Source organism: Schistocerca americana, chromosome 2 (assembly GCF_021461395.2).
Source record: "Schistocerca americana isolate TAMUIC-IGC-003095 chromosome 2, iqSchAmer2.1, whole genome shotgun sequence".
NCBI lineage: Eukaryota > Metazoa > Arthropoda > Insecta > Orthoptera > Acrididae > Schistocerca > Schistocerca americana.
In genome coordinates this window covers 536769310-536791857 of record NC_060120.1, presented here as the reverse complement: position 1 = coordinate 536791857, position 22548 = coordinate 536769310, and the positions used below count along the sequence as shown (strand labels likewise).

The following is a 22548-nucleotide window of genomic DNA, read 5'->3' as shown; positions in this document are numbered from 1 at the left end:
ATAACCAGTTTGTTAAAGTATCTAAATCTGAATTAAAAAATCAAATAAATTTGATTGAAACAATGCATAATGCAACTTTGTAATTGTTAAAATCTACACTGAAGAGCCAAAGAAACTGGTACACCTGTTTAATATCGTGTAGAGCTCCCGCAAGCATGTAGAAGCATCACAACACGATGTGGCATGGACTGAGCTAATGTCTGAAGTAGTGCTAGAGGGAACTGACACCATGAGTCCTTCAGAGCTGTCCATAAATCTGTAAGAGTACAAAGGGTGGGGGGTGGGGGTGGAGGTCTCTTCTGAACAAGCATGTTGCAAGGCATCCTAGATATGCTAAATAATGTTCATGTCTGGGAAGTTTGGTGGCCAGGGGAAGTGTTCAGACTCAGAAGAGTGTCCCTGGAGCCACTCTGTAGCAATTATGGATGTGTAGGATGTTGCACTGTTGTGCTAGAATTGTCCAAGTCTGTCAGAAAGCACAATGGACATGAATGGGTTAAGGTGATCAGAGAGGATGCTTATGTTCATGTCACCTGTCAGAGTTATATCTAGACGTATCAGGGGTCCCATATCACTCCAACTGCACATGTCCCACACCATTACAGAGCCTCCACCAGCTTGAACAGTCCCCTGCTGACATGCAGGGTCCATGGATTCATGAGATTGTCTCCATTTGAAATGAGACTCATATGACCAGGCAAAAGGTTTTCAGTCATCAACAGTACAATGTCAGTGTTGACAGGCCCAGCCGAGGCGTAGTTTTGTGTCATGCAGCCATCAAGGGTACATGAGCGGGCCTTCAGCTCCAAAAGCCAATGTCGATGATGTTTCGTTGAATGGTTCGCATGCTGACACTTGTTGACAGCCCAGCATTGAAATCTGCAGCAATTTGCGAAAGGGTTCCACTTCTGTCATGTTGAATGATTCTCGTCAGTTGTCATTGGTCCCATTCTTGCAGGATCTTTTTCCGGCCACAGCGATGTCAGAGATTTGATGTTTTACTGGATTACTGATATTCACATTATACTCGTGAAATAGTTGTATGGGAAAATCTCCACTTCATCACTTGCTTGGAGATGCTGTGTCCCATCACTTGTGTGCCATCTATAACACCACATTCAGACTGACTTAAATCTTGCTAATCTGCCATTGTAGCAGCAGTAACTGATCTAACAATGCACCAGACACTTGTTGTCTCATATAGGTGTTGCTGACCGGAGTGCCGCATTCTGCCTGTTTACACATCTCTGTATTTGAATACTATACCAGTTTCTTTGGTGCTTAAGTGTATATAAGATACAATGTTAGTAGCCTACTCGACTGACGTTAGCAATGCTTTAGTTCTTACGTCAGTCCTGCATACGTTTTAGGCACAAAACCCGTGTCCTTTTTATCTTTATAGGGCTGCAATAAACATGTTTAAAAGTATTTTGATTGACTGGGCTATGTTATTTATTTGATCAAGACATCTGACATATGGAAATTCGACCTAGATTATATTTCAGGTGGAGGAAATGCAACAAATCTGAGTTGCAGGCGTATACCTAGATTGGCGTTTATCAGCAAATAAAATAAGTGAAATGTAGTGACAAAAGCTGGTTACATTTTAAGGAAATAGTTCATCTCAAACTTCCTCTGAATTCCATATGATTGGTCAGATGTCTCACTAAAGCTTGTAGAGGATAGTAATAAGTTTATGTAGACTGACTTGACACACAAGGTATGATCAAAAAGTAATGGGTGTTTTTTTAAGTTCGCAGGCATTCTATATTTGATTCTCAAAACGGTTTTACCTTGTTGGTAAACATGTCCCTGATGTATGTTTGCATTTCCAGCTGTCTTGAATATTTAGTTCACAGCTGACGGTCAAAAGGATTACATGTGTTACGGGCCGATTCATTAACTCAAGCACAATTTTCACTTTAAAACCATTACATCAATGGTCTTGCAAGAAAGGCAACTGATAAAATAACTCAGGCTCTCGGCACAGCAGACATATTATAGACCGATCAAAAATTTAATATTATGTTGTAAAATTTACAAAACTATTCTACACATGTATTTCATACATCAACGCATTTCTTAAAAAATGATACTGTCCTTAATGACTAGTAAATAGCAGCTTTATAACTACGTTTCTGTTATAAAAGCAATCAGCTCAAGAAATAAATATAAAATTTTGATAATGAGAACTTTGAAATTGTTGTGGCTTACCAGAGCTGTGTCTTCCCTGAACCTGGAGCTCCACAAAATTCTGTGATGCTCTGCAGTGGAATACCTCCATCTAACATGTCATCAATTGCTTTGCAGAAAGTCACAATGCCAAACAGCTGACTCTCCTCCTATTGCGTGAAAAGAAATAATGAAATAGCCAACTAATCAACTTTTATTGCTGATAGGAAGGAACTTGTCTGGTGAATGAAACAATAAAAATATAGAAAGAAGTCAAACAACACAAAGGGCTGTTCATGCGCAGTGATACTGTATGATGTGGAGCACATATCTTAACTCTTATAAAGTATCTAGTTAGAGGGAAAGAATAGAGGATAGTGAAGTGTAACCAATGACAAGATCTTACGAAGATGATATTTATATTTCTGAAAATCTGAGTCAATGATTGTGCTGATGACCCTCTCATGATTTTCTGCTTATGCCACATATTGACATTTTTGTTGGCAGATAGGCTTTCACATTTGATTCTTATGTTAAAATAGTTTCAGGAGTTTATATACGATCAAAAGTAACGATAAGGTTTTGTCCTATTCTTGTCACTCTACACCTGCAAGTCTATAGATGCCTGTATACACTAATTAATTTTTGTTGTTTCTTAAATTGTAAAACCAAGACATATCCAATACCTTTGTTAAAGAGATCCAGGGATAAATCTAACTACTGCAGCTGCTGCTGCTACCACAACCACGGCCACCACCACCACCACCACCACCACCACCACCACCACCACCACCGGTCACGTGTTTCCTAACCTGTCAGTACCATTTGTTGTTTTTAGCTGCAAATTTTCATGTGTCATATATGCAATCTGCTTTTTTATTACCTGCCAGATGTCAAGTGCCGTCTTTACTTCAGGTGGTGACATAACAGCTTTCCAAAACAGTTTTGTATTACTTGCAAATTTTTTAACTATATTATCAGCTGGAGAGCCCTCTGAAAAACAAAAACAATATACCATATGCATAAGGTGTTCAAAAAATAGCATTAACTGAAAATAAGTATGGATAGGATGCAGAAGAAACAGATTGCACATTTTGAATGACTATAGAAATTGAACAGAATGAAAAGCATGGCTTTCACAAATGTTCAATAATTTTTTAGGGTAAAATTGTTCAGCTGGGCATATTGTTGAAGCTTTTTACAGAACAGGTCCAAGAGGGGTGGGAGTGGGGCTGGGGATGGGGGCTAGAAGGAGTTGGGAGAAGGAGGAAGGGGAAGGTGGGCATCATGATAGTTATGACCAACAAAGGGGAAAAAAGCACTGTACTTAACACTGAACAAATCATAATGATTACAAAATTTTAAACATGGCTGATACAGCAATTGTTAAAAATCTTCACAGTAAATGATAACAACCAAACAGTTGCAGGATAAAGATTTATTAAAATCCTTGACCATGGTTTCGGTATATCTAAATATACCTTCATCAGAAGCAAAAATACACCTGAACATGAAGACACCTTCATTAGCGAAAATCTTACATTAAAACTTTTATATATTTTATTATAATTAAAATCATAGGCCCCTGTAGAAAGTTAAATGTGGGTGTGATGGTAACTTATATCTGGGAGGGAAGAGTAAAACTTGAGACTCGCCTGCCCCCCTCCCAACCCCGTCCCATCCTCTTCCTCTCCCCAAGAACTGAACCCAAGGATCCCCAACTTTTTTATTAAAGTTCATCATGGAAGAAAGGAAAAATTAGGTATTAATCTCCCATCAATAACAGGACCATTACAGATGAAGCACAAACAGTTTCAACAAGGATGGAGAAGGAAATCAACATTGTCTTTTGCAATGGAACCCTCCTAGAAATAGGTTGAAGTCATTTTGGAGAAAAAAAAATACTATAGTTTGTTTCAATTGTGCAACAGATGCTGTGGGATAAGCATAGATACTAGCTTCTAGATATTTGCAGAGAAATAGAATGAAGGGTTGACAGAAGTCAGCATGTGATCCACCTGATGTCACCACATGCAGGTGATACAGGAAAATTTCTCTCAAAATCAAGAACAAAGAATGAGAATTGTGACTGAAGAGAGAAAATCATATTTTCTCCAAGTTCACTCAAATTATGTTGACGAAACTTCTATGACATGTATCAGTATTGAACCAAGATGGTAGTACAGTGTTATTTATTAAAAAGTATAAATGCACACAAGTTAAGCTGTAATGCATCAAACAGCTGCACGAGTGCTATGCAGTAGATGTTCATGATGGTACTTGCAACCCACCATTGGAGGCATACTTGTTAATTTTTATTCATAACTAAACATTAAGTTATACAGCCAGTTGTCACCTTTCAAGGCTCTGGCAGGATGTTGACACACCACATGTAGCATGTCACTTCCAACATATTATCTAAATGTTACACTACTACTTTATATTGTGCTACTGTCTCCATAATATTAATGCTGTACATTCTCCAGTCTGATTCAATTTCTCACATAGATTCAAAGTGTGAAAACTCATAGAATGAGTCCAACTAATTCCTGAACTAAGTAACTGAACTACTACTATTCTCTAGTTATAATCCATATGGCAGATACTCAGAGAGAGAGAGAGAGAGAGAGAGAGAGAGAGAGAGAGAGAGAGAGAGAGAGAGGGGGGGGGGGGGGTGAACCTTACAAAAGGACAGAATTTTATTAACCTTTAGCATGTTGTGCACAGATTGTCTGTAGTGTAGAATACAAGTTTTCAGCCTCGAGGACCCTGTGCTAATTTGGAGGGAACTGAAAAATGTGAAATTCTGGCACTTTTTCAGTCTTTTGTCTTTAACCTTTTCAAATTTCAAACTTTTTTCAAATTATAAAAAGAAGTCTAAAAGTGCAGGTTCTTAGCAATATAACTTTAATTTTATATCGATAAAGGCATAATGGTGCATGCCCCTGATGATCAACATTTATCAATCCCAAGAAGGCTCTGCCTATGAATGGGATTTTTATTTCAGCCCACCGTGGAGAGTCGCCTGGCCAAATGGGCAGGCGTCCTTGGGAGACCTGAAGCCGTCGGTAGCCTCCAACCTCTATCTCTGCCTAGACTGTTATTGAAAGCAGGATATCTTCACATATTATCGTGGTCTCACTGCTGTGCTATGAAGTCAGTGCTTCCACAATGTAACCTAATGAATTATTACAGCTCAATGAATTAGGATTGGAATCTGCATGTCAAAAGTGTCAAAAAATGTTCTCAACTTCCATGCAACAAGTCATTTGAACTTTGTTAGAAGCACACCTCTGTACTAGCATCACATCATCAACATAAAAGACAAAACAGATCCTTTGGAATTTCTTTAAGTGATGACTGAAGGCTGCTTCACTGTTTGTTACACTGAGATATTCTGGTCTGGTGTCAGATCAGATATGACCACACAAAGTCCTAACAGTGGTGATGAAGAGAGATGGAGGGTTGATTCCTGGTCACAGGATAACAGATGGTGTACTGCCTCAACAGACTTTGGAAATGGTATGCATCCTCCAAGTCTGAGAACTAATAGAAATGTTCACTTATAAACATTCAGGAATATCAGAACACCATGCAGATCTTATGCCTTCCCATGCAATAAGGGATAATCTTGATACTGAGAAGCAGAGTGCAGGGTTCTCTAAGCACACCCCTTCCTTGAGACTTAAGGAGACAGTGTCACCACAGTAACAATTGGTCTTAAAGAGCTGAATTGTTATTTAGCTCAAGAAATTAGTATCAACTGCACAATGAAAATACTGGAAGAAAATGCTGATGACACTAAGCTGAAATAAAAGATTAATACTGTTACTCTAGCCTCAGTATGTTGTGCCCTGAAAATTGCGACAAAAAAAGGCACGGATGATTCTATTACTCTCCTCCAATGAGTTTGCATAGACAATCAGTCGCCATCCTTCCCAGTGCACCTCTTCACTGACAGTGGTATATGGAAGAGCACAAAGTCAGAGCTGTATGCATCATGCACAACGACACAAGACAAAACAGACTGTGGAATGCAGAAATATACAATAACTGATGGCATATACCTTCTACATAAAGTGTATGGAGTATGATTACAACAGTGACAAAATGCTATCAGTTTGGGGCAGCACACTATCACAAGGGAGGACGATTCTCACAACAATGAAAATGGCAGTTACAAACTCCTTCCTGAAAATAATGCCTTACAAATGTACTAAAGGGTGTAGCACAGGAATCTGCAGCTGCAAAGAAGCCACACTCTGGTACTGTGCCATTTACAACCACTGTCACAGCTATGTGTGTGAGTATTTGTCCAAGTCAGACATCAGTAAGGAGGATGGTGACATGGATTACAAAGACTGGAAAACCCTAACTGATGTTTTGTTTCTCTGTGATTTTTTACTGCATTACATGTTTTTCATTAATAGTATTTTTCAATTTTTAAGTATACCTTTAGCTGGTAAGGCCTTGTGTAAAATATACATTGTATAGGTATAAAATTGTGTTTTTTCCTGTTGTTACATGCTTCTACTCAATGAAGATTCAACTGAGGGCAGGGGGGGGGGGGGGGGGGGTCTTGAGGTAGTTAAAAATTGAAAATTGGAAACAGCTACCATCATGAGAAATTCATTTTTGCCATTTTTATGTGGTCTTAAGAGAAATGAGTGCTCTATTGAGTGTAGGGAGGAGGCGGTGGATGGGTGGGTGGGTGGGTGGGTGCGTGCGTGGGTGGTGGAGCAGGGGATGGTAGTTCTTGACACAGGTGATATTATCGCTTAAAAAAATTATACAATTAAAATTGTAATACTCAAACCTGTCCTGCAGTTTTTTTGATAATTGGAGAATTTTTCCATTCTTTTCAACCTCCACATCTTGGTAACTGAGGTGTAAGAAACATGTTTAAGCTTTGAAAATGGTAGGAAATTTAATGCCCTACAAGAAAGATCTAAGCATTTTTGTTGTAGGATGCAAGAGAAAAAAATTATAAAGAAAAGATTGGGGTGTGGGTGGGGGAGGGTCAGGAAGGGGGGGGGGGGGGAGATTGGCACATTTTTGTAATTTTTTTTGGCTCCTGCAGAATCAGGCTTTTCAGAGTAAAAAACTTGGATTCTACAGTACAGAGCATCTACATACAACATACTAAAAGTTCACAAAATTTTGACCTATCTATCTGCTGGTTGGATTACTGACAGCTAACAAGTAGGGAAGAATGGTGTATATGATCTCACAGGCATCACAATTCAGTTTATTAAGATAGTATACTTCACAGAAGTTGTCTGCAGTGGTTATTGGGTTGATAATTTGTAGCTTGTTTCACATTTCTGATAGCACTTCTTCATTGAGAGATTTATGGACCACAATATGTAAATGAATGAATGATGTTATACTACAATTTGGTTCTACAGAGCCTGATACTTGCAGAAATGACCAGAAGTGTCACATATTTTAATAAAGCAACAAAATCAGTGTAGTACTCGTCAGAAATGAACAATGGATAATAGAGCTGAAATCAAACAGTAATATTGTGGGTAGAGCAAACCAAAGACTGCGATTCATTAGCAGAACACTTAGAAGGTGCTACAGGTATACCAAAGAGACTGCTTACACTACACTTGTCCGCCCTATTCTGGAGTATTGCTGTGCGGTGTGGGATGCGCATCAAGTGGGACTGACGGATGACATCGAAAAAGTACAAAGAAGGGCAGCTCGTTTTGTATTATCGTGAAATAGGGGAGATAGTGTCACAGACATGATACGTGAATTGCAGTGGCAATCATTAAAACAAAGGAGTTTTTCATTGTGACGGGGTCTTCTCATGAAATTTCTATCACCAGTTTTCTCCTCCGATTGCAAAAATATTCTGTTCTCACCCACCTACATAGGGAGAAATGATCATCACGATAAAATAAGAGAAACCAGGGCTCGCACAGAAAAATTTAAGTGCTCATTTTTCCTGCGTGCTGTTCGAGAGTGGAACTGTAGAGACACAGCATGAAGGTGGTTCATTGAACCCTCTGCCAGGCACTTTATTGTGAATAGAAGAGTAATCACGTAAATGTAGATGTGGAACATCTATTGTCTTCCTGAAAAATTCCATGGAACTCTCCGAGTCACTCTTCCAGAATGTCACGAGTAGGCAGCTCGATAGATCCTGCCTTGCTCTTCTCACACTTAGATCAAAATTACATAGATAGTACTGCTTTTTTGTCTAGTGGCAGGTATCAGAAACTGATAAACTTAAATCCTACCCATCTGATGATTTTCAAGTTTATAATTCTCATTCTGAAACTCGTAGCAGGATAATATGTTACTTGGGAAGTTGAACACATTAATTAAGCCAAACGTGCTTGAATAACACACTTTGCATCACTAACATAGTTTCTACCACTCTACAAACCACTGTGAAGTGCTTGGCAGAGCATATATCACACTTTACCAGTTATTAGGGTTTCTTCCTTTTCCATTCATGTGTGGATGCAGGAAGAATTATTGTTTAAATGCCTCCACAAGTGCTGTAATTAATCTAATCTTGTCTTCCTAATTCCTGTGTGAACAATACATACATGTTTGTAGTATAGCCATAGAATCATCAATTAAAGCTGGTTCTTGAAACTTTGTGAGCAGGCTTTCCTGGGATGTTTTATGTCTATTTGTCAATTCAGTTTCTTCAGCATCTTTGTGACAACCTCCCATGGATAAAACAAACCTGTGACCATTCATGTTGCCGTTCTCTGTACACATTCAATATCCTCACAAATTTCACTTGATGCACCATATCATCATACTCTGGACAATAGGTGCGGATTTTCAGAAATCAAGAACTATTGCATGTATCTGACTGCCTTGATCCAAAGTTTTCATTATGACAGGTGAGAAATGTGAGAGTTGGATTTCACATGATCAGAACTCAATATGTTTGAACTCAGAATATGTTCAAAGATTCTACAACAGATTAACGTCAAGGATATTGGGTGGTAGGTTTGTTGATCACTTTTACATCCCTTCTTGTAAATGGGTGTACCTATGCTTTCTTTCAACTTGCCTCAGCCGAAAATTCAGTATAGAATCTGACAGAGATTCCATTAGGCCAATGGCCTTGCCCCAATGGTAACACTGGTTTCCTGTCAGATCACCAAAGTTAAGTGTTGTCAGGCTCAGCTAGCACCTGGATGGGTGACCTTCCACGTCTGCCGAGCACTGTTGGCAAGTGGATTGGACTCAGCCCCTGTGAGACCAACTAAGGAGCTACTTGATTGGGAAGCGGCAGTTTTTGTCATGAAAACTGACAACAGGAAGGAGAGTGGCATGTTGGCCGTGTGCCCTTCCATATCTGCATTCCATGACACCTATCGACTGAGGATGACACACTGGTTTGTTGGTACTGTTGAGCCTTCTGAGGCTTGTTCGGATGGAGTTTAAGAGTTTTTTTAGGGATTCCATTGGGGCCTGAAGCTTTGGTTAATTTTAACGATTCCAGCTGTTTCTCAACACCACTGACACTAACACTTATTTCACTCATTTTTTCAGTGTACAAGGATTATATTTAGATAATTATTCTTAGTTTTCTTTCAAAAAGTAACATTTGAAAATGGTGTTAAACATTTCAGCTTTGCTGCCATCAGTTTCAGCTCCTGTCTCATTCGTGAATGACTGGACACTAACTTTGGTGCCAATAACACCCTTTACATATGCCCAGAATTTCTTCGGGTTTTGTGAAAGATCAGTTGACAATATTCTGCTATGGTAGTCACTGAAGGCTTCACGCATTCCTCTCTTCACAGAAACTTGGTTCATTCCACATCTCTCTCTCTCTCTAGTCTTGTGCTTTGTTTTACACCTATTAAGCAGTTTCGATGTTCATGATAAACACTTTAAGAATGGTTTACCACAATGTTAACATAACAATAAAATAGTGTTAACTGCAAATGGCAATACTGAGGAAACCAAAAAGATACCTCCGAAAAACTGCCTGACACAAGCGGTGAATCTTCCGCATTGTTGTTGATGTGGTCTTCAGTCCGAAGATTAGTTTAATGTAGCTCTCCATACTACTATATCCTATGCAAGCCTCTTCATATCCTAATAACCACTGAATTCTACAGTATGCAGGACCGAAGCCTTGTTCCCGGACTAGAAGGACGTAACACCGAGATGCTGTTCTCTTAAGGAGGGAGCAATGTCACAGAAGAAGCTGAGTAGCAGTCACTGTGGTGTAGTGGTTACGATACTGTTGCATGGAGGGTTGTGAGTTCAACTTACCTGAATTGTAAAATTTTAATTTCTATATTTTGTTCGAGGACATTCTATAAGTATCCACAAATATCAAGAACTATTGCATTGGAATGTTCTGTAACCATATATATACTGTAGGGCCTATGTGTTCTGGCTGGAGGCAGTTCGCTCCGTGCTCTTGTATGTGCAAATGCTGAATAAACCGTTGTTAAGTGAAGTTAGTGTTTGTCATACATCTTATTACACATTCTTCTATGTAACGCTAAGATCTACACATCAAATTTTCAGCACTCTTCTGTAGCACCACATTTCAAAAGCTTCTATTCTCTTCTTGTCTTAACTCTTTATCATCTCGAATCTTCCACATGTGGAATTTATTTCTGCCACATACTGCATTAAAACCATATTTGCATTTGGTAACTGCAGTAGATAAAATCATTAATAACTTTATTAATAAAGCCATTAATTATGATGTGAATCTTTCATCAGATTGGATGGTTACTGCTGCAAATGAATTCATCAGTCGCTTCAAAACATTTATTCTGTCTGCAGTTAAGTATTGTTATTCTACTATGGTAGATTGCCATTTTCAGTAAATTGTGTACTAAATCAACTAAAAGGTTGAAGTCACTAATATGCAACAGTGCAATGGCACTAAACTAAAAGATGACTGTCGAAATCCTTATTCAAGTGTGAAATTTTATCAACATGTGAAGGCAAGGAAAGGGGAGATGATTGTGCACAATTTGCAATTTTCTGAAAGTGTAACAATGTATTTAGGTACATTCACAAACCAAAGTGTATCAGCAGGTAACACCATGTGATACTATCTGCTATAACCCACCTCTCTAACGGGCATTTTAAGTAGTTAGGCTCCAAGTTGTCTGCCATTTCCATTCCATTTCTGTATTCATTTCCACTACTATTTACTGCAAAACAAACATAACACCATACTGCACCACACAAATACTCGTCACAGCCATCCACATGGCACAACTATAAATGTAATCTAAATACTGGAGAGCTGTGTAAATGACTGCTAGAGTGCTCAGGCCAACAGCCAGTTTGCATCAGTTGTAAGATGGTCACCAAGCACAATAAAGTTTTGTATGTTCTTTAGGTTGAAAGAAGTTAATTGACAATTTCTGTGCAGAGGGCAGTTTGTCTCCTATTCATGAAAAAAAAAAAAAGAAAGATAGTGGTTTAAGCATATTCGACAAATTGGATGCCTCTGCAAATGAAGAAGCACGGGCCAACAATATGTGCCAGTTATTATACACATTAGAGAACGTTTTTTATGTACTACAAGTTGACCAATAGGGGCAGTACAGAACTATGAATAGCTCAACCAAATGTAGGCCACATTTTAAGTCAAGAGAAATGTTCATTATTTGTGCCATCAGATTTGACCAGTGACATTGTTTGTGGCATATTTCCTCTGTCGCTTTTAAAAGGAATGACTCACATCGAACATTTCTCTATACTCTGAATTTTGAGATACCATTTGCTGTACAAGACCAACTGCTTACAACTCATGTAGGCTATTTTTGAAAATGGCAAAGAAAAGAATCCCGAAATTTGTGGCAACACTGTATAATGTGGATAATGAATCATTTCTCCACATTTAATTTTTAACAGCAAAGTAACATTTCATCTCTATGGAAAGATGACTGGACTCAATGTTCACATATGGGATCTGCAAAACTTTGTGAAACATAAGAGAAACTCAATGAAGCTAAATGTGTTTTGTACCTTATTGCAAAACAAAGTTAATGAACCATTCCTTTTTGGAGAGGGAACAGTTGGTACAACAACACACCTCGACACATTGGAACATAGGCTGTTTCCTTGTCTTACCAAAGATTCACAAGGTTTCATTTTCAATAGCATCGAGCTCTGCCGTAATGGTACTTTGATGTTCAAATATTTTGGAAAAGAAGACCTGGCCGCTTCTATCTACCCAAAATCTGATAATACAAGCAACGCAAAATCTGCATAACTTATACATCTAAGAAGATCATTAATAAATGCTACTGATTTCTGGTGCTGAAGTTATTAACAGAGATTCATTCCTGAATTGTTATTAAATTTAAATATAATTAGGATTACTACAATTTATTTGGCCATAGTTATTTTACATTGATAAAGACGTGTCAGCTTAATAAAGGGAAAACACAAATAATATACACAGTCATATGCATAAATGAGCGTATAATTGCTCTGCCATAGTGTTGCAGAAGGAAGCACCCCAATGTTTGTCTTAAGTGATTTTGGAAAACCACAGAAAATCTAAAATCAGGATGGCTGGACAGAGCATACGCCTCCAGGCCAGTGTCTTAACAATTACTCTACGCCCAGTAGTTACATCTTTATATTCCTGTTCTAGTATAGTTAAACTGATGTTGCAATAGCCAGTAGTAGATCTGGTAGAATGTTAGTGGTTGATCTCACGTATAAGTGTCCACCGTCTCCGCACTACTCCGCCTACGTGTATTCCCAGTGAATCAGAGCAAAAGTGATGGTTCACTTCACACATCATGTCAGTCGTATCAATATCGCATAAGTTGACAGTAACCTTCTTGTTCGATGTCTTCGTAATAAAGGTAACCGGCAGACTGGAGACATGAAAGAATGTCTCCTGGTATTGGTAGTGCTACTAGCGGTATTAAACTTGGTGTTGTCATCGTAATAGTCCACTGTATTGAGTCTGCATAGTTCTCACGTGTAACCGATATATCTCAATATTTACGCCCTATTCAACAGTTTTTGGCGTAAATTCGGTAACATCTTCGACTTATGAAATATAAACACACTTAATTCCCCTCCTGACAGCTGATACTCAACCCAGTCATAAATGATTCTTATGTTACGTCTCGGACTAACAATTTATAAACATTTAAACAAACTTTATTTTCCCTCTCTTCACTCTTGACTTGACAGTTGACAAGCAGTCTACTCTGACGACAGTTATCTTTGATGTTACTGATGTTCAGTGAACTCAAACCAAAGATAATTAAAGACACTAGTGTAGCGTTTGACACTTAAGCAAGTGGTTGTAGTTGAGTGTGCAGGAATGGTAGATTGAAAGGTTTATTTTTATTTTTTTTCCCCGCACAGGTATTATGGTTGATAGTGGCAGCGGGACGAGCGACCTGTTGGCGCAGTATAGGAATATATCAAATAAACTGAAAAAGTACGGAGAATATGCGTCTTGTGCATTGCCTCACGGAACTAATCTTACAGATATACAATATGTTGCATTTTCTTCCATTGCAGGAGGTTTCTGCGAAAGCCAAATGTAACAGAAGCTAGTGAACAGTTTGGTAAGCTCTATTTGTAAGCAGTATAGTTAAACTCTGTAGAGAGTAAAGAGACATATTGTTTACTTTTGAAGCGACTACGGTGGAGGTATGTGTTCTGACCGTTGTACTCTATTAAAAAGTCAGTTCTTTTTATACAGCATATCAAATAATGCTGTAGACATATGTCTGATTACTTGTATTCATAGCGAAACGACAGTAAGGAAAAACGTGTATTAATGATGTGTGCTCACCGGCTAATAATAATTTATCAAATTGTCGCTTATTGTAGGCAGTAGCAATCAGTACCTGAATATTTGTATATGTACATTGGACATTTTCAGCGATTTACAAATATTTAAAATGCGACTGAATTGTTAATGGTTAGGTTCTGCCGTTGGTTTAAAACTGGCCGATGCATTCATGTTTTGCATACGTATTTTCGTTTCCTCCTCCACGCTGTGCATTTAGTGCAGGGTCAACGTGAATTTTTTCTACCTATTTTCGTATCAGTGGCACCTTGGTCAATGGAAGCTTCCGATTCCACCCGTTTCCTTTGACCCTTGACGCAAGACTGTTATGGCGTGTGTCGTCATTACGGCGCGGGGTGTGCGAGTCGGTTTCGTTTGTCGATAGTTTGCAGTGTGTGTCATGTTTGTAAATACTCGTGTTCCATCCTCTCAAAGTGTTTGTTGTTGTTGACAGTAGTAATACCGTCTTTATTCTTCATCTTCAAACTATGTTTGGTACTGCTCGGTCCTGAGTCATGTTGTTTTTCTGTCAGTCTTAGTTTTACATGAAAAGTGACACACAACTGTATGGATAGGCTTGTTGACGAAGTGTTGACTGGTATGTCCTTTGTTTGTGGGTTAACTGATTGCAAGAAAAGGATGGCACAGTGACACTGTGCTGAACAACCATGTCACAGTTCTTCTGCATTTTTTTATTTTTGGTTATTGTGTATTACTAGCTTTATCACTGTTGTGATATTATTGGTAATGAGCCACTGGAGAGTGCATGTCCCGTATGTCAAAATACTTGGAAAAGTATTCAATCTCTCTACACTAATGTAAAATACATTACAGTTTTGGAAAAGAATATATGATCCTTTCCAAACATAGGACATCATCGTCAAATGTTACGATATATCATAGCATCTGTGACACCCATATGTTTGTAAGCTCTTTGTATGTACCAAAACATGTGGTGCGTGGTTGGAATGAACTCAGTGACAAATCTAAAGTGTACAGTGAGAACTATTACGTGTGCAACAACGTGGATGCAGTGGGAATGCATTTACATCGATTGGATGAACGTTATAGAAACAATCACTCGAAACCGACGTTTCACGTAAGTCACATGCAACGAAAATCTGCAACGCAACCATCTGTGTGTGGCGTGTTTGTAATTGTGTTTTATTTATATTTTAGGACAATTAATCTGTAAAAAACACACAAAATGTAGAAAGAAAGCGTGTAAACCGTCTGATGATGAATCGCAACGATTCGAAACCGGTAACGGTTTCCTTTGAATAAAGGAACTCAAAGTAAATTTGTGGCTGGTTGCTGTCCTAACACGATCAACACTTGGAAAAGTCTATGAACAAACTCCAGAATTTTGTCAGTGTAATCTGAGTTCATCCTGTGTAATGGGAATTTCAGCAGACTGAGTATGTTTTTGTCAGTAATCAGTAAGTGAATACTGTAATTTAGTTTAAACAAAAAAGTTACAACCATCCTTATCTTTGAATTAAAAAGTGTGGTTATACCTGCCCTGAACTATAGAAATCTTTCTTGGACATTGTGGGATCTTAAACCAGAACAATCCTGTAGCCAACACACAAAGATCAGTACTTTATGTGAAAATAGACTCTGTGAAATTTTTGGAGGTACTGACCTCGTCTTCCACAATATTCTCTTAATTTACTGTAATCCTCTACCAAAAATGCAATCGTCACTGAATGCAACCTTCCTACTCTGAGTTGCTTGACTAATATGGAGAAGTCAATTTATATTTTTTTATTACCAAGCAGTAGCCTATCATCTAGTAGTCAGGATTGCATTAGAATTACGTTGAAACCAAAGGCAGTCATAAATAAATAAAATGATTACTATTATAGTGTTTTTGAAACCATATCAGTTTCTGCACGTATTTTGTTACTGAGTTTCAGTTCAGATAGCCAGTGGTTCTGTCACCAGGAGGAAAAAAAGTTGTGCACTGAGTATAAGGCTCATACATTTTTATTGTGAAAACTTCCACTGGCAGTGACTGAATGTTGTTTGGTAATGCACAAACATTCCAAGGATTACTGTTGAAAAGCTGTCATTTATTTCGATTAGTTGTCTTGTCACGTTTCATGTTGTGCTATAAACCTAGTGAATTGGATGCCCTTAATGTGAACTGACACCTTCAACCATAGACATTAAATTAATCATCACAGAGCTAAGAATATGGACAATACAGAAAGGTCAAGATATTCATTAACCAAGACAACAACTGTGAATAATTACCCAATTACTCAACTACATAAACACAAGCTCAGTGAAGTTATTTTGCTTGCCCATGTAAGAGAACTGGAAAGGAAACACTGGGGAGGTATGGTAGAGACTGTCTGTAAATGAAAAACAAGCAGCGCTTGTGTTGGAGGAAGTCGCCTTTCCCAGAAGAAAGCTACAATTGCCACACAGGTGCCTAAGAAAGAATTCAATTTTTTTATTCAGTAAATCTCTGCAGATTGTGGGATGTCATTTGCACGAGAGCGCATGTGCTAAAAAACACACACACACACACACACACACACACACACACACACACACAAGGTGGTCAGAAAATGTGTGAAATGCTTGTAGGGATGTTACAGGGCAGGTTTTACTGAGACATAAATGTTAAGAAAGAAATTCGATATGTTGCGCCGTTTCAGAGTTATTTAGCATTGAAGTTAGCCAATCAGATCATCGCGCGTGTAAATTCAAGTTTCAGCTAATGAGACAAAACGCTCGTTGGGCAACACGTCCCCTGGCAGGCTGCTTGAATGCGAGCGCGCGATGCCCCGATGGGCTAAATTTTATGCTAAATAACTCAGAAACGGAGCAACGTATCGAATTTCTTTCTTAACATTTATGTCTCAGTACAACCTGCCCTGTAACATCCCTACAAGCATTTCACACAATTTCTGACCACCCTGTATTTTGATCTTGCCTTAGGAGCTCTAGCTCTGTAGAACAGTTTGCAGAGATTTATGTAAAATCTGTCCATATGCTTTTCGTGCATTTGTATTATTATCAGTGCATATCTGTGTTCAATCTAGTGTTAATACATTTTTGTGAAAAATAAACCCTACCTTCCCCCCATCCCTCCCCAGGAGTGTCTGCACACTGTGTCACCAGTGACTAATAAGATGAGCTATGGGAGGTTCAATAGAACTTTGTAAAATACCTTATAATTCCTTTTTATGATGTAATGCAGTAGAGAGAATGTGGAGTTGCCTACTCACTCTTCATTTTACACACCTATGAAGGAGGGAAATGCGTGACCACAATCCAGTGACTTACCTTCCTTCACACATCTATCCTCCAGTCCCATCCATCCTATTACATCTCCGGAACACAATGTATCCTTTAATATGGCTTGACTGCACGTAGGAGTTCAGCTCCACCCCTGATCATCTCTGCTGAAATGTCATCATTACCTAGAGTCTTATTATTCTTTAGGTTTTTTATTGGATGTCTAACTTCCTCTGCTGTGGGGGGGATACAGGTATTTCATCCTGAGTAACATTTTGCGGGTCTAGTGTAGCAGGGGATACAACCTGTCGGCTTTGGACAATGACGTCACAAGTCGCCAGAGAGCAGTTTACCATTTTCGCTTTTGCTGTTATGTTTCAGTTTCGTTTTTTTACTGATTGCTTAATAAAGTGGATCTGTTTATTCTATCTCGTGAGATTTTTTTTTTTAAAGCCAAAAAACACTTATCAGCCACTGAAGGGTGCTACAACACTAAGAAGAATCGCTTCTCGATTAGCGACTTGTGACGTCATTGTCCAAAGCCGACGGGTTGTATCCCCTGCTACACTAGTCCCCATTTTGCTATGGTTGGTCGCTCTGTTCATTTTCTTCCAGTACTTTTCTCTCTGTAGTGTTGTCCAGCAGCTCACTGAAGTATTCACCCCACCAGTCTAAAACCTATTCATCTCTTCCTATAAAATATCCTTCTTTATCTCTACAGAATACAGTATGTGTTTGAAATCCTTTCTCAATCCCTGATCTCTGTTGTAGAATTTCCCGTACTTCTTGGTCATTATAGTTGTCTCGTAGCTCAATAATCCATTTCTATCTGCATTTTTCCTTTTCTTTACGAATTCTTCTGTGTTAGCTATTGTTGCCCTGTTTATTATTTTCTTTCTTGCCTCATTTCTCTCAGCCACCTTCTCATTACAATCTTTATCAAACCATCCTGCCCTTTCCACCCTTTCTTCTGTAGGCTATCTAAAATTACGTCTACAGTTTCTTGTAAAGCATCTTTCGTCATACTCCATGTCCCTTCGCTGCATTCCACAACCCAGCTTTGTTTATGGTCAAACTTTTTCTGCAGTTCTGTTACACATTTTTGGGATACTCTTTGCCTTTACATATGTCTGCTTGTGTCTGTATATGTGCGGATGGATATGTGTGTGTGTGTGTGTGTGTGCGCGCGCGCGCGAGTGTATACCTGTCCCTTTTTCCCCCCTAAGGTAAGTCTTTCCGCTCCCAGGATTGGAATGACTCCTTACCCTCTCCCTTAAAACCCACATCCTTTCGTCTTTCCAGCTCGTTCCCTCTTTCCTGATGAAGCAACCGTGGGTTGCGAAAGCTTGAAATTTGTGTGTGTGTTTGTATGTTCTAAAAGATGCTTCTTTTCCCACTTTTGGATTGAAGTTGCATGTCAGTGTCTTCATATCTTGCCTTGGTAATCTTCTAATTCCTATTCCAGTTGACCATAAAAATCATCTTGCACTTTTTCATCATCATCTGCTGTAGGTGCATGCACACGTACTAGAATGATGTTGAAGAAGTGGGCCTTCATTCTCCAAGTGCACATCCTTTCATTTCCAGGGTTAAAATTTATGACTGCTTCTTTATACTTATTGTATTCAAGAAACTGCGTACTACCTACTGTACCACTGTTCCCTCCACTATACAGAATTGTATAATTATCACTCCCTGTGATACCATTTCCTTTCCATCTGAACTCTTGGATTGCTTCTACTCCTATGTGGTATTTCTCCATCTCTTGTTTGATTCTACATAGAGCTCCTGGTTCACTCAAAGTTCTTACATTTGAAGTAATAAAGTATAAATCATTTTTCCAATTACCATGTCCTTTTCCTTGCATGGGACGTTAATTGCTATCATCAGTCCTGCTGTTCCTGCCTTTGAATTTCATAACAATGTTTTTTCTTACCTGGTGGACCAGGGTTTGTGTAGAGTTTGCTCACTCAGGGAGACTGGCTTCATCACACCTCTAGAGCCCTCCCTGCCCTATGTTGTGGGACACATTTTGTCTGACTCCTTTGTCAAGAGCACTCCAGTGTGGGGGTGACCCTGCCAGTAACTACGCTACCACTGGAATAGCTCTTGACTTTGTCAGAGCAAGCAAGCCTTCCCGTCCCCACTGAAAGTGCCTCTGACAAGGTGGCATCCCCTGGGAGGACCAAATAAATAACAGGGGGGGGGGGGGGGGGGGGACCAACAACCAACAGACTTTGCAATGTTACACTGTTGTAAACCTGCAGACTGTAAGGCAGAAAACCAAGCGCCAAATTTTTCAAGTGATCAGCCATGGTGGAGCCCTTGGCAACAATATCATCCGGATAATTAATGCAACCTCGTACAGGCATAGTCAGTTGCTCTAAAAATAATTTAAAAGTAGCAGAGGTGCTAGCCACACCAAAAGAAAGGTACAAATATTGATAGAGACCAAAAGGAGTATCCAAAACCAGAACTCGCTGAGGCTTTTTGTCCACAGGAACCTGCAGATACGCTTCAGACAAATCAATTTTAGAAAAGTACTGATATTTTCGCCAACAGTTCCTCCTGGTTTGGGAGAGGATACATATCCATGATTAACTGTGCATTGCCAGTACTGCTGAAGTTGCCACAGAGGTGAAGTTTCCCCTTCGGCGTAAACGTCCGTTTACGAGCCATAACAGGTTGTGCCACCCATAGAGATTAAAGTCTGTGCAATCCTGCTTTTACTGATCTTTCGGGGCGATAATAATAGGACATGCATGATGAAAAAAGGCTGAGCTGTGGATTTTAAAGAAATATGAGCAGAAAAAGTTGCAGCAGATGCTATACTTTCTGAAAACACCTTGCAAAGTGTTTCCACTTTGAACAAGTTCTCAACACTGGCATCAGCAATGACCAAAAATGCAGTGGAATGAACCACTGACTTATAAGAGGCAGATGCCATACACTGTCCCCACAACACAATGTTCTGTTTGGTATAAATGAGCAGCTTCCATGTGACTGGTATCAACAGTGGTGAGCCTAAACAAACATAGGTTTGGGAATTCAATAACATCACTGCAGCACCTATGTCAACCTGTAGTCAGAGCCTTTGCCAAAAAACACTTAACTCAATAAACAACTTGGGAGAAGTCACAGATGATATATGTGGTACAAACTAAAAGAACATAGTGAGATTGAGTCAGCACTGATCTGCACGTATATAGTTGCAAGTCGCAGGTAGATGGCGCAGCGGAGACCAAACCATGTGCAAGCTCCCTTCAGGTGACCTCTAGTCGCCAACCTGCACTTATACAGTTTGCAGTTGATTTAAATACACACGTGCAATGACACTCACACTCACATGCACTAGGATACAGCATTTGCTAACAACATTGCCCCTCCATTTGTGTGCGTTGGAGTGGGTGCGCATGCGCGTGTGTGTCTGAAGGAATGATTTAGGTGCCATTCTATGATCCTAATAAGGGGCATACATGCCTGTAGCACTGTACTAATTAAGAAAGATAACAATAAATAATGGGACATGCTGGAAGAGCTGCAGGAGCTGGTTTGGAGATATTACAGTATTCCTAAAAGCTAACAACTACAGTAAAATTTTGTAAGTTACTACCTCTTACTCAAGGAGATCCCTCGCTTGTGGTGGCATCTTGGGACAGGGCGGACTATGAATGGCGTACAGCCTTTGTTGGGTGTCTTCTGGTGGTGTGGGAAAACCCACTTCAGTGTCAATCTCGGTGGTTAAGGGATGCCAAAACGTATAGAATGGTACTCCTGGCACACACTGCACTTCACTGCGCTATTTACACCACACTGCACGCAATATTCCAGGTGCTGATACCGACGGAATGAACCAGGCATCCGCCATCAGGGTTTGTACAGCCACAGTCAATGGGAGCACCTCGAGGGAACGCGGCTTGGGAAGATAATGCAGAAAAGGCGGTAGCAATTTTCTTGTTGAATATACCGTGACAAAACATTGACACTGGACATGGAGTAAGAATCATGCTGTTCGCACATAGTCCGACCAAGTGTGAGAGATGATGATGGGAGCCGTGTTGCGTTGTGCGGGACAAGCTGCTGAGAGCACAGCTGGGACGTGTTGCCACGTCGAAGTGGACGAAGAGACTGCTTGAGTGATGGTTCAGTGTATGTGGCATCTGGAAAGCATGGCTGTCTAAGCTGCACCTCTATCGGAAGTGACCAATGAGGGTGTTGAGTGGATGCGGTATTACTTCAGCCGGCAGGTGCTTCGCTGATCACTGGTTTTTGGTCTGTGCAGCCCGTTGTCTTGCTGAGGTCTTCTTGTCTTTCTGTTATCCAATTGTCTTTAATTTGCTTGCATTAATGATGTTAAACAGTTTCTTAGTGAGTCTGTTTTCATCCATCCTACACAGATATCTGTAGAAATGTAGGCATCTTTTCATAAAGTTATCTATAATATTGTCTGTGTGTTCATAGAGTTCAGTACCATAGATTTTTCTAATAATGTTTTGTTCCTGTTTCTTTTTGTCATGAATTTTTGTCATCTGTCTAATAACTGTAGTTTTTGTTACATACAAGGCATGTAATAAAACAGCCGTGTTGTAGTGCCCTAATTTTGCATTACAGGATATTGCTCTTTTGTTATAGTGATTCCATGTAAGTTTGTACAACTTTTGCAGTTTGAATATTCTTTCAGTGTTGGAGATTGTGTTCAGTCCTTTGGGTTGGGTGGTTTCTCCTAATTACTTGAAGTGAGTGATCTGTGAGATTTCTCCATACTGTGTTTTCAGTGGAAGCTTTCCAGTTGACTTGATGTCCATGTAGGGAGTTTTTTCATAGGAAATTTGGAGTCCAACTTTGCAGAAGATTTCATGTAGTTTATCTAACACTAGTTTGGCTTCATCTTTGTTGTTTGTTAATATAGTGAAGTCATCAGCAAAGGCCAGGCATTTCGCAGTGACTCTTTTTCCCTTTCTCTTTCCTAATTAGAATGCCTTTGACAGACTTTCCCTATTCTCTAATTATTTTTTCCGGTACAGTGTCGAACAAGAATGGTGATAGGCTGTCTCCTTGTCAGACTCCTGTTTGAATTTTAAATAAGAGTGGTGATAAGCTCTCCTTGTCAGACTCCTGTTTGAATTTTAAATGAGTTTGAGATTTCCCCCATGGATTTCACTTTTGAGGTGGTTTTTGATGTTGACCCTGGTCTTTCTGTTGACTCCTAATTCGTGTTGGCTATTAAACAGCATTTGTCTGTCAGCAGAATCTTGAGCTTTTTTTGAAATCCACAAATATGACTACAGTGTTCTGGCATTGTCTGACATGTAGTATGGTTTTGGGGTTCCAAATCTGTT

At 39.4% G+C, this 22548-nt stretch overlaps 2 protein-coding genes across 4 annotated transcripts in view; one reads left to right on the top strand and one right to left on the bottom strand.

Moving 5' to 3' along the window:
- Positions 1–13296, bottom strand: part of LOC124593745 (DNA repair protein RAD51 homolog 3-like) — a 29020-nt gene extending 15724 nt beyond the window's left edge. Inside the window, exons 1-4 of one of the 3 annotated variants that reach the window (XM_047132080.1) lie at positions 12983–13100; positions 11252–11336; positions 3056–3165; positions 2215–2342 (exon numbers count right to left, since the gene is read on the bottom strand). In XM_047132080.1, coding sequence (XP_046988036.1) covers positions 2215–2342; positions 3056–3097 — 170 coding nt within the window. In that variant the 5' untranslated portion in view covers positions 3098–3165; positions 11252–11336; positions 12983–13100. Of the gene's footprint in view, positions 1–2214; positions 2343–3055; positions 3166–10130; positions 10206–11251; positions 11337–12982 lie in introns of those variants that run through there. The other 2 variants (XM_047132079.1, XM_047132081.1) reach the window with 2 other exon arrangements.
- Positions 13297–13436: 140 nt separating this feature from the next.
- Positions 13437–22548, top strand: part of LOC124593744 (40-kDa huntingtin-associated protein) — a 74469-nt gene continuing 65357 nt past the window's right edge. Inside the window, exons 1-2 of the mRNA XM_047132078.1 lie at positions 13437–13600; positions 13684–13730. Of these exons, the coding sequence (XP_046988034.1) occupies positions 13530–13600; positions 13684–13730 (118 nt within the window). The 5' untranslated portion in view covers positions 13437–13529. The remainder of the gene's footprint in view (positions 13601–13683; positions 13731–22548) is intronic.